The sequence below is a fragment of the Berghia stephanieae genome, chromosome 1 (assembly GCF_034508935.2).
Source record: "Berghia stephanieae isolate SIO BIC M18660-M18661 chromosome 1, UCSD_Bste_1.3, whole genome shotgun sequence".
Classification (NCBI taxonomy): domain Eukaryota; kingdom Metazoa; phylum Mollusca; class Gastropoda; order Nudibranchia; family Aeolidiidae; genus Berghia; species Berghia stephanieae.
This window is the reverse complement of record NC_088360.1, coordinates 134,990,991-135,003,490: the sequence shown is the minus strand read 5'-3', so window position 1 is coordinate 135,003,490 and position 12,500 is coordinate 134,990,991. Positions and strand designations below refer to the sequence as shown.

Genomic DNA, 12,500 nt, shown 5'->3' with positions numbered 1-12,500 from the left:
AGTGTCAGGCTACGCTCAGACCCATCGATGCATGTTTGCAACAGTCCTGCCGTGGCCTGTCTGTCGTAGGTTTGAGGGGACCCACTGTTTTCGATTGCCATTCCTGAAGCCTGACATAAATGGGCATGATCTATATTAGCTTTCCATGTGCTCGAGGTCATTGGTCACAGTGCAAAATGTGCTCAAAGTGACCTACATTGTGAAAAGTGTTCACATATTTTGAACTATCTAACATTACGATTGGTCATTGTGTTCAGCTTGACACATGAGTATGTTTACAACTTTCATAAACAAAGCAGCGTGTTTACGTTTGTTCAGAAATGTCCATTCGTTGGACAGCAACAAATCACGTGATTGATGACTCGGTTGGACGGAAACATGAATATAGATGGTTCCGTTGAGTTCTTGATTACTCCACCTCCCTCGTGGTGCGGGGGGGGGGGGGTGATAGTCATTTGAAAGGAAGAGTGTCTGATACATTTTTTGAAAAATTTAATTGTACATCATTACGATTTTTATTGATTATTTATTTAAGGATTATTGTTAAAAATCGATGTTCTTTAGTATGGGAAGCGTGGCTCAGCGGAATGGTCTTTGCTTCGTACCCAAAAGGTACCGGGTTCGACTACCCGCATCGTTGTGTTGTCTTGCGCAAGTCACCTCGCCCTACCTCACTTTGCGGCGCTGGACTGCAGCTGACGTCTGGTTTATTCCAGTTTTCCCTTGGAATAAGACCCTAAAGACAAATTTCTCCATAAGGATGATAAAGGGATTTTTTAAAAATCTGATGTCTATGCTTGTGTCTTTTCTAACATAGTGAAATGAAAGGGTATGAGGGAAGTGGATTTTAAACGGGGATACATAACAAGCTCATCAGTGTAGTTATCTCCCTTCCACCGTGAGCGTGTAATGATTAGAGATCAAAGATAATATTGATCCTTTAACATCGATGTATGTAAGTCATTAATCGGGTGGTGTAAAGGTAAGGCAAGTGAATGATGTGCGGCTATGTGTAGTTGTGGTATGACACTAGCTTTCGGATCGGAAGGCCCTGAGTTCGAACCTCGCTCGGTGTTTAGTTGATTCATTGGAAAAGACTCTTTACTCACATTCTCTCACCGTATTCAAGTGTAGAATGAGTTAACAGCGTTTTCTCTGTCGAAAAAAATGTAATATCGCCTAACAGGGGTCATGTCTCTTTCTTTATATTTCGTGTTGCTTGCTGGTCAGGGACACTTTGTAAAGCGCTTTGAGCACGTTTAGTGGATATTGCGCTATAGAAAAGCTCAACTTGAAATGGAGGTAGAAAAGTAGGAGAAGGAGGAAGAAGAGAGGGGGAGGGGGGGGGAAGCAGATAGATAATAAGAAGAAGATGAAAAAGAAGAAGAGGAGGAGGAGGAGAAGAAGGAGGAGAAGAAGGAAGAGGAGGAGGAGGAGGAAGGGCAGATGAGGGGAAAAGAAGAAGAAGAGGAGGAGGAAGAAGAGGAGAAGGATGATGATGATAATGATGATGATGATGATGATGATGATGATGATGATGATGATGATGATGATGATGATGATGATAAAAGTTTAGCATTAATCAATGTTTACCCAAAATAGATTTTTCCAGTTGCGGTGGCTGCAAATTTGTTGACGGAGTCCTCCAATCTCTTCTTGTCGTATGGAACAGCAAGCTCCTGGAAAACAGATTGAACTTTAATATAGCGCAATATCGACCATAAGGGATGCCTGGCCAGATCAACATTTACCATTTAGGACGGGGCGAAGAAGAAGAAGAAGAAGAAGAAGAAGAAGAAGAAGAAGAAGAAGAAGAAGAAGAAGAAGAAAGAAGAGAAGAAGAGAGAAGAAGAAGAAGAGAGAAGGAGAAGAAAGAGAAGACAAGAAGAAGAAGAAGAAGAGAAAAGAGACGAAGAAGAAGAAGAGAAGAAGAAGAAGAAGAAGAAGAAGAAGAAGAGAAGAAGAAAGAAGAAGAAAGAAGAAGAAGAAGAGAAGAAAAGAAGAGAAGAAGAGAGAAGAAGAAGAAGAAGAAGAAAAGAAGAAGAAGAAGAAGAAGAGATAGCTTACTATGAAGGCTAACATAGACAATAGATATGAAAGATAATTTAGCAGGACAAAAAAGATGAGGTAGAAGAAAATAAAATATATAATAAATAAATGATATAGAAGAAGAAGAGAAAAGAGAGAAGGCAATGAAAGTAGAGAAGAGATGAAACGATGAGGTAGTGTGAAAATAGATAATTTTTTAATATAAGAAAGGAAAAAAGGGGAGAAGGAAAATAGTATTTGTAGTACTAACAGAATAATGGAATAGTAGCAAAAACTATATAGTCATGAGGAAATACTATGTATTTCTTATGAGTTTCAAAATAAATGGGAGCTTTCAAATAGAGAAATATTCAGAACATTTGCTCAACGCTCTTTACACGGGTTCGCAATGATAACACTACGTGTGAGAAGCATCTGTAAAAGCAATCAAAAATTGTTTTTGACAGAGATAAAGGTGTAATGTCAGCAAGGTACTCATTTTACACATACGTTTGGGAGATAAACTCTGAGTAAAGACTTTGCACCCGCCACAGTGAGACTTAAACCCCTGATCTACACGTCAGAATCCCAGTGTGATTCCACTGGACCATACGAGAAAAAAAGGACATGTGTTTTGCCATACATGACGCAATGGTCAATGAACTGAAAATTTGGCGTGTGTTAAAATAATATTGTACTCCAAACAATGTCCCTAATAACAAGTAGGACGTTCATGTGCCAAGCATTGTAGTTGTTGGCAATCATTATCATCATCATCGTCGTTGCCGACATCGTCATCATCATCATCATCATCATCATCATCATCATCATCATCATCATCATCAACTTCTTCTTCTTCTTCTTCTTCTTCTTCTTCTTCTTCTTCTTCTTCTTCTTCTTCTTCTTCTTCTTCTTCTTCTTCTTCTTCTTCCTCTTCTTCTTCTTCTTCTCCTCCTCTTCCTCTCCTTCTTCTGATGTACACATGTGATACGAAAAGAAATAATAAATACACAATCCAATGGTATCAAACGTATAACGTTACTTCACAAGACCATTTCTCGCACAGACAGACGTTTCAGAACATACCTCTAAAGCTTTGACAAAGTCCTCAGCAGTGACACTCAATGACTCGTCTTCGTCATAACGTTTTAAGATGTCCAGCAACCGTAGATCGTTGACTACTATGTGTTCCTGTTGGAAGCGGATGTGGGAATGGGATGGGGAGGGGCGGGGGGGGGGGGGGGGGCAACACAAACAATGACAAAAAGTTATTACATTTAATATAAACTGTACCTGACAATTGCTTAAACTAATGTTTAATTTAGTGTACGGTCAAACATCTTATTAAAATGCCTTCCAATTTTCAAATACCATATGTACTCTTAAAAGAACATTTATTGTCCAAATACCGATCGATAAAAGTGGATGGGTAGGGGGGTAGGGGGGTTGTGGGTATGGGGGGTTGGGGGGGGATGGGGGAGGATAGGGGGGATGGGGGAGGATGGGGGGGGGGGGTAGAGGATGAAGATAATGAGAAGGCGAAGAAAAAAGAGGGGGTAACCGATTAGAAAACTTCAAAGTCCCAGGTTTGAGAGTCTCTGGCATAATGTGATTCACTTTAATGGATCAATATTTGAAGGACGAATTTTCTGGCCAAAATTTTTAAAACCGGTATTTTTATAAGAGTTCGAGCATTTGAAGCAGTACCTTGACACATCGATACGTTTAGTGCGAGACTCGAACCCTGGACCTTCTGAGTCTTATACATAAGTTTTAGAAGTACCATCAAGGCATGTCATGAGTACACAACTTTTTTTTATGGGTATTTTGTTTAGCTCTGAACCCTGTGATATGAATAGTATTGATTTTTAAAATGGCCACGGAACGAGTCTTGAGACTTTTAGACATTTTCAACAATTGTTGTAACACCCCTACTTTTAAAGAATTACGCTCTTTCGCAACGGCACCATTAGATCCCATCGCCTAAGCAATCCATGAAGGAATATAGATAATCCATCAAACAGGATGTCTGATGTCAAGAAGAATCACCCATGTTATCAATCATAAGATGCGGTCACCAATTGAACGAATTTGACGTCACTCGGGTCTTTGTTATTGTTTTTGCCATCCATGATTATGAGTAATTCTCACTTAACTGTATTATCCAGATTATAAAAGTTCAGGGTTACACATAGTTTTATTTGTTGGTCTGTTGTACTTCCGGATGGCAATGTTATGAGCTTCTTAGCCAAGTGCATACTATCTATAAATAATCCATCAGACACCATGTATGATGTCAACAAGAATCGCCCATGATGTTGTCACCCCTACTCACCATGAGTATAACAACAGGTTCTTTCTTCATCATTTCCAAGTCGACGGCGGGCTTGGCGAGATCTTCAATGGTGTTCCCTGCCCTCATGATGGGTCCGTGCTTGACACGGAAATTGGGCCGGTTTGTCTTGATGTCTTCGATGGTCCGAAGGAACTCATACTCTACAGGGACGTCCTGAAGGTGAGAGATTTCATATTTATGTCATTTCAAATGTCTGATACTTTTTTTATAATGACAAACTTTCGGACACCCCAAGGTAAAAACTCACTTCATCATCATTTTCTCCTTCTTCTTCTTCTTCTTCTTCTTCTTCTTCTTCTTCTTCTTCTTCTTCTTCTTCTTCTTCTTCTTCTTCTTCCTTCTTCTTCTTTTTCTTCTTCTTCTTCTTCTTCTTCTTCTTCTTCTTCTTCTTCTTCTTCTTCTTCTTCTTCTTCTTCTTCTTCTTCTTCTTCTTCACAAATAACATTATATATATACTTGTCAGTGTTTAATTAGAAAATTTATATTTTCTATTAAGAAATGGTAATTGATAATGTTTCCCACACACGTACTTCTATGTGAGAGGAGGCGATTGATAGAACGATAAAGGGAGAGAGAGAGAGAGAGAGAGAGAGAGAGAGAGAGAGAGAGGGAGAGAGAGAGAGGGGGGAAGAGAGAGAGGAAGAAAGTGAGAGAGAGGCAGAGAGAGAGGAAGAAAGAGAGAGAGAGGCAGAGAGAGAGAGAGAGAGAGAGAGAGAGAGAGAGAGATAGCGAAAGAGAGAGATTTGGTATCAATAATGCTTATAATATTATCATAGAGAATCACAACGGTGAGTTTATTGTGATTCGTCGACCTTGCTTGAAGAGTATACTCCCGTACTCTGGAAAAACCCATATTTAGATATTTGGCCAGAAAACTCGTCCTTCAAATATCGATCGATTTTAAATTCCCCTCATCTTAGCAAAAAACTCTCAAACCTGGGACTCTGTGAAGTCCCAGGTTTGAGAGGGGTAGTTTTTTTTTCCAAGATGAGGATCATTTAAATCGATCTATATTTGAAGGACGAGTTTTCTGGCCAAATTTTTAAATATTGGTTTTTCCAGTAAACGGCAGTATAGCCCGTCTACCCTGTGCTGGTAGATCAAGGCGTTCGAAAAGAGGGGGGGGGGGGGGGGGGTGAGGAGGAGGTGAGTAAATTGAATGACAGGGCAATGCAATTGAAGGACTCAAGTGGAGACCGACTCCTTAAAGTGTAATGAAGATGACGTCAATTGGGTCACTGTGATTGGACACAGACCACTCATGGTCCCACCCCCCCCCCCCTTCCCCCAAAAGATTACAATCAATACTACATGTTTTTTTACGTGTGGATGTGTGGATTTGTTGTAGATATGACGCGAGGCGAGTGGCTTGCAATGTCATAATCTTTAAATAAAATATTTTTAAGAATCTATTTTGGCCAGAAAACCCGTTCTTCAAATATCGATCGATAAAAAGTACCCTTATCTTGTCAGAAACTAATTAAAGGTCCCAGGTTTGAGAGTTTTTGACAAGATGAGGGTCATTTTAAACGATCAAAATAGCGTAGACTTCGTTAACATATAGATAGTGTGTATCCATGAACGTTTATAGTCGGGTTAATACAGTTCAGTGAGCATTACTTATAAACGCGGATGGCAAAAATCAATAACCAAACCCGAGTGACGTCATCTTCGAACTATCGATAGCCTGACACGAGAACCCTCAAAGACTTATAGTTTGAGGCCATTTTTAGGTTTGTGTAGCGTCTAGTGAGTTGTCGTTAGTAGAGCTCAAGGAATCAAGTGATCCCATTGGTTGAACTATTGAATACAACTCACGATTTGTTTCCTTTTTTGACGTCATTTTTTGGTCAATGTCTGGCTGTAAGTTTACGATGGCTAAGGTCAGCCTAAAAGATAACGATGGCTACGCACAGACCCAGTTACTCATGCAGTGGGTAAAGAGGTCAGAAATTCCAGTCTTTTAGCTGGTTATGCAATTAAAAATGTTTTTAAACATGTATTTTAAATTGTTATCATTAAACGTCTAGAGCATGATCTGGGCATGGTTATGCACTATACAAGTGTTATATAGATAGTATGCGCTTGGCTAAGAAGCTCATAACATTGCCATCCGGAAGTATAACGGACCAACACACAAAACTGTGTGTATCCATGAAATTTTATAGTCGGGTTAATACAGTTCAGTGAGCATTACTCAGAAACGCGGATGGCAATAATCAATAACAAAGACCTGAGTGACGTAATCTTCGAACTATCTATATATATTATGCAAAAGTCTATTATAAACACTGAATGCTTGAGCTTACCAATTATAGGAAAATCGTCATATAGATAGTATGCAGATGACGTCACTCAGGCCTTTGTTATTGTTTTTGCCATCCGCATTTGTGAGTTGTTCTCACTAAACTGTATTAACCAGACTATAAAAGTTCATGGTTACACAGAGTTTGTGTGTTGGTTCGTTATACTTCCGGATGGCAATGTTGTGAACTCCTTGGCCAAGCGCATTCTATCTATACGTTACGATACAACCAACATTTTTCTTATATTTCTCTTGTACATCATAAAATTTAAAGAAAATGAACAGTGTGTTGTAGAGCATATTGTGCTAAAGAAATTAGATCTATGTATCGGAAGAACTTAACTCTATTGTGTTTGAGTGATAAAAAATCTATTTTTGTGTTCGTTGAGTGTGGAGAAAATCATGGGAAAATCCTGAAAATGGCTGGTAAGGAGAGAGTTAATATTATGTAATTGTATTTTATGTAAAAGTTTATGATGTCTCACCGTAAGGTCAAGTTCCTCCACCTCACAGTTGTCCGTGTTGTTGATGGCAGACGCCAAGGCTATGGCACCACCTGACGTGATCAGGTTGTTACCCATCTGGAAAGGTATTTTAGAATATTATTATTATTATTATTATTATTATTATTATTATTATTATTATTATTATTATTATTATTTTATTATTTTTATTAATTATTATTATTATTATTATTATATTATGTAGTAGTAGTAGTAGTAGTAGTAGTAGTAGTAGTAGTAGTAGTAGTAGAAGTAGCAATAGTAGTAGTAGTAGTAGTAGTACTAGTAGTAGTAGTAGTAGTAGTAGTAGTAGAAGTAGAACGAGACATGACGCCTGTCAGGCGATAATACAAATATCTTTTCCGACCGAGACAACGCTGTTTAGGGCCAGGTACTCATTTGACTTATTTTACACCTGAGTACGGTGAGAGGATGTGAGTAAAGAGGGTTTTTTCCCATGGACTCAACTATGCGCCGAGCATAGGCTCGAACCCAGAACCTTCCGATCCGAAAGCGAGTGTCATACCACTGGACCACATAGCCGTACAATTCTACTATTTTTTTGTAATAGTAGGTAGGTCGGGTCTACCATAAGAAAAATTGACGATGACCATGAGCTGACCTTCAGGACTTTGATGGTATCGTTGACTGTGAGGACCTTGGCCATCTTGACGGCGACTTCCATGGTCAGCCGATTGCCCGAAATGTCCAGTTCTAGAAGGCTTTGGTTGACCATCATGGCGTCAGCAATGGCCAGCCCTCCTTTAGCATCGAGACCATTCCAGGAGAGGTTACAAGACTTCAATCGGACGTTTTCCTGTAGATTGGTTGGTGGGAAAACTGTTACTGTATTTATTGTGAGTCTTCAAGAATGGATGGGTTATGGTGTGATTAAATTAGCTTTTGGTTATGACAAACAATGAAGATGATGAAGATGGAGTATATGACGATTATGGTGATAGTGGTAATGATGATCATGATGATGGTGTTGATTGTGGTAGCAATGATGGTGGTGGTGGTTGTGGTCGTGAATTGGTGGTTTTGGTGATAATGTTTGTGGTGATGACTATGATGATGATGATGATGATGATGATGACAACTACTACGACGACGATGATGATGATGATGATGATGATGATGATGATGATGATGATGATGATGCCCTCTCCAAATCCAGTTGCCAATAATTACAATATTTGGCGCTATTTACGCCTTGTGTGTCATTAAGGCCATTGTTTTGAAAACCCAAGTCCCAAATCATGCCAAACTCTATACCAATCATTGACCATTTGCCAAGATCGACAAGACACATTGATGATGATGATGATGATGACGACGACGAAGATGATGATGATGATGACGACGACGACGACGATGATGATGATGATGATGATGATGATGATGATGATGATGATGATGATGATGATGATGATGATGATAATGAAGATATTTTTGAAAAGCAGCATCAATACGTACTCTAATCCCCTTTGCGACAGCGACACCACCTTTTTCCCGTAAATGATTCCAGCTGAGATCTAGAACATCTAAGTTTTCATTGGCACCTGTGGAAGAAACAAACATATTTCCATATATCCATATAGGCACAATATGCCTACTTCTAGAGCCGTTATGTATTTATTACTCATGTGACAAACAAAAGATAGGAAGGCACGTATAGAAATTTATTTTTTTCAAATATTTGTTGTTGTTGTTGTTTTACTTTTTGTATTGTTTTGTTTTTGTTTTTGGGTGTGTTTTTTTGAGGGGGGGTTATTGTTGTTGTTATTGTTGTTGTTGTTGTTGTTGTTGTGTGTGTGTATGTATATGTGTGAGTTTGTACGTGTGTGTATGAGTGTTTAATCTCCATAATAAGCGATGTCTTTAAGTAGTCTGGCGTACAGGGGCATTAATCAAATGAATGAAACACCTACATATTATACAGAGTTGTCTTTCTTAGACTCCTATCTCTCAGCGCTTTTCTCAAACTTGTCACAAATTATAGCGAGACGTCTTAGCATGCGAAAAAATCGTGTTTTTGAAAGCGACATAGATATCTGTTTTATATTCACATGACCTACGAGTATAATAATATGGGTTGAAAGATTATAAATCAATTACGGTTATGAGAAAAATAAATCTTGTATTAACTGGAATACATGACAAACAGTTTTTATATGAATATCATACTCACTAATCGCAGGTCCCAAGAATTCGGCACCAGCTTCTGAAAATCTGTTGTGACTTAGATCCAACTCCCTGAGGTATTTGTTGTTCTGGAAAATATCAGTTGAGAAAAGAGATATTTTTATAGACTCCAGAGATATAAAAAAATAAAAGAATAAAAATGAAATTCCCTTTATTCATCCCCAAGGGGAAATTTGTCTTTAGAGTCTATTCCAAGGGAAGACTGGAATAACCCAGGCGTTAGCCGCAGTGCAGCGCCGCAAAGTGAGCTAGGGCTAGGTGACTTGCTCAAGGCCACACAACGCAGCGGCGGGTGATCGAACTCGTTACCTTTTGGGTACGAAGAAAAGACCGTACCGCTGAGCCACGCTGCCCCCAATTCTGTAATATTTTTTCAGCCTTGTTGTTTCCAAATGATTTTAAATTCTCTCATGCAGTATAAGTTTTATTGCAATGTATTTAATTTATTGAAACTGCGAGGTTAACAGCAGAACGATATGCATATTGGAAGAGGATTCTGGGGTTTCTTTTTTAAATCATCTTTTATAATTTTTCTTGGCGATAGACTGTCGTCTTATCCAAATGATAGAAAGCAATTGCTGATGTCCGTTTCACGCTATAGACACCAGGATAAACCATGGGCCTAATGACTCTGAAGGGCTACATTTTAAAATACCATTTTCGATGTTCTAGTCTGTAATCCATTGTTCTAATGAAAGGAGGTCAGAGTTTTATCCTACTAGCGTTGGTGATATCGTAAATTAAGCATGAAAAGAATTAATGTTTACCTCTAATGCTGTTGAAAAGGCCTCGGCACATTTGTCATCGAATTCGTTACCTGAAAAACACGGTTGGAAAAAGCATTTTATAAGTTTGATTTTAATCTACGTGCACATATTTGCAGGTCTGGTTGTCGAACGCAATCAAGGGCTTGATTTAGCCTTGTTGTAAAAGACAATATTTTGCACCAGTTTAAAATTATTTCCATTACAACAATCAGCCCATAACAATTTGAGTTGTAAGACCTGCAAATAAGTGCATGCTGATTTTATCCAATCATCATCTTCATACTATTTTTAGAAATGTTAACTTATCAATTCATCGCGCCTGGATTATCCCAACAGAACGTTTTATTTTGTGTATTATTAATTTACTGTTTAACCCTCTCCTTACCACCTATTGGAAAATCGCCATATTTGTTACGATGCAACCGTCACTTTTCTCATCCAGATTCAATTTCTTTTTGCTATAGCTATAAAAACGTGACATTCTGTAATAGAGCTCATATTGTCGAACAATATTATGTATAGAATGTGCTTGTTGCTTTTCTGTTTGAGTAAGAAATGTCTGTTTTTGTGTTGGATGGGCGTGAAGTTTTTGGGAAAATTCTGAAAATGGCTGGTAAGGAGAGGGTTAAGTTATTTTACAGTGATAGAATGAAATAAAAGAGATGCACACTTCTTGGCCACAATCTCCGAGAGACCAAAGCATACCGGCCCAAACAGCAATGAAGGAATACTTCAATGCCGGGAAGAAACACCGCGGACGAACACTAACGTCTCTACCAACAACAGTAATTGCCGACCTGCAGACATATCATCGTCTGCTCCAATCAGCATCAGGAAAATTTGTATCTTTGCAGCTACAAAAAAAAAAAACTCTCCCATCAAAACTAAAGACGGAACATGATCTCTCGCTTTTAAAACGTTAGCACAAGACAGAAATACATGGAAAAAATATAATAAAAGGAATCCAAAAAACATAGAACATGCTGACAACCGCACAATTCGCGGCAAGCTTTCTTGAGACTGCGTAGCCAAGATCATCATTCATTAATTTACTTGGCATTACAAATTGCAAATTCGTATTTCAATAATGGTGTATTTACACAACTTAAGTTTCATTATCAATTCTGATCAAAGTTATTATTATGATAGGAGAGTTATTCCTATTATTTTATTGTATCGGATTATCTAAATGTGATACCAATTTACATACAATACTTTAGGTTTATGACGACTATATTATATCACGTATTCCCATATGGAATGAGATGCATGGTGAACATCTATAGAATGAAATCAAACATGACTTAACCAGAAGCATCAATCTATTAATGGGCATGATCTATATTCCCTTTCCATGTGCTCTGGGTCATTGGTCACATTGCAAGGTGTGCTCAAAATAACCCACAAAGTGAGAAGTATTCACAGCTTTTGAAATATTCTTCATCACGATTGGTCACTATGTTCAGCTTGACACACAGGTATGTTTACAACTTTCATAACCAAAGCAGCGTGTTTACATTTGTTAAGAAATATCCAATCGTTGGACGTCAACAAATCGTGTGATTGATGGCTAGGTTGGACGAAAACATGAATATAGATAGTATGCGCTTGGCTAAGAAGCTCATAACATTGCCATCCGGAAGTATAACGGACCAACACACACAATTGTGTGTATCCATGAAAGTTTATAGTCAGGTTAATGCAGTTCAGTGAGCATTACTAATAAACGTGGATGGCAAAAAAACAATAACAAAGACCTAAGTGACGTCATCTTCGAACTATCTATAGATCGCTCCCATTTATGACGCTTTCTCTATTCCGACAAGATCAGTTTGTATATATGCTATCTATTAATTTACTTTACATTTTCAAAAGAAAGCAACTAACTACATCTAATTCAGTGATCAATCATCCTTCCCTCTGCTAAACATGAAATGCAGCACTCTACAAGCTCACACAATGGGCATGATCTATATATTACATTTCTATGAGCTCGAGGTCATTGGTCACAATGGAATATGTGCTCAAAGTGGCCCACATAGTGAAGAGTGTTCACAGTTTTTGAAATAGCTAACATCACGATTGGTCATTTTGTTCAGCTTGACACGTGGGTATGTTTACAACTTTCATAAACAAAGCAGCGTGTTTACATTTCTGAAGAAATATCCAATCGTTGGACAGCAAATAATCATGTGATTGATGCCTTGGTTGGACGAAAACATGAATTTAGATCGCTCCCATTCAAACCGGTCACCATAATACATAACTGATGCATTGTAAAATTCTATAGATAGAACGAAGATGACGTCACTCGTGTCTCTGTTATTGTTTCTTTG

At 38.3% G+C, this 12,500-nt stretch overlaps 1 protein-coding gene across 5 annotated transcripts in view; it reads right to left on the bottom strand.

Moving 5' to 3' along the window:
- LOC144963272 (uncharacterized) overlaps positions 1-12,500 on the bottom strand; it is a 45,280-nt gene that overhangs the window by 537 nt on the left and 32,243 nt on the right. For all 5 annotated transcript variants that reach the window (XM_078897144.1, XM_078897146.1, XM_078897147.1 and 2 more), the window contains 8 exons: positions 10,165-10,214; positions 9,384-9,465; positions 8,669-8,754; positions 7,815-8,009; positions 7,175-7,270; positions 4,364-4,537; positions 3,115-3,219; positions 1,594-1,679 (listed from right to left, as the gene is read on the bottom strand). In XM_078897144.1, coding sequence (XP_078753270.1) covers positions 1,594-1,679; positions 3,115-3,219; positions 4,364-4,537; positions 7,175-7,270; positions 7,815-8,009; positions 8,669-8,754; positions 9,384-9,465; positions 10,165-10,214 — 874 coding nt within the window. The remainder of the gene's footprint in view (positions 1-1,593; positions 1,680-3,114; positions 3,220-4,363; positions 4,538-7,174; positions 7,271-7,814; positions 8,010-8,668; positions 8,755-9,383; positions 9,466-10,164; positions 10,215-12,500) is intronic.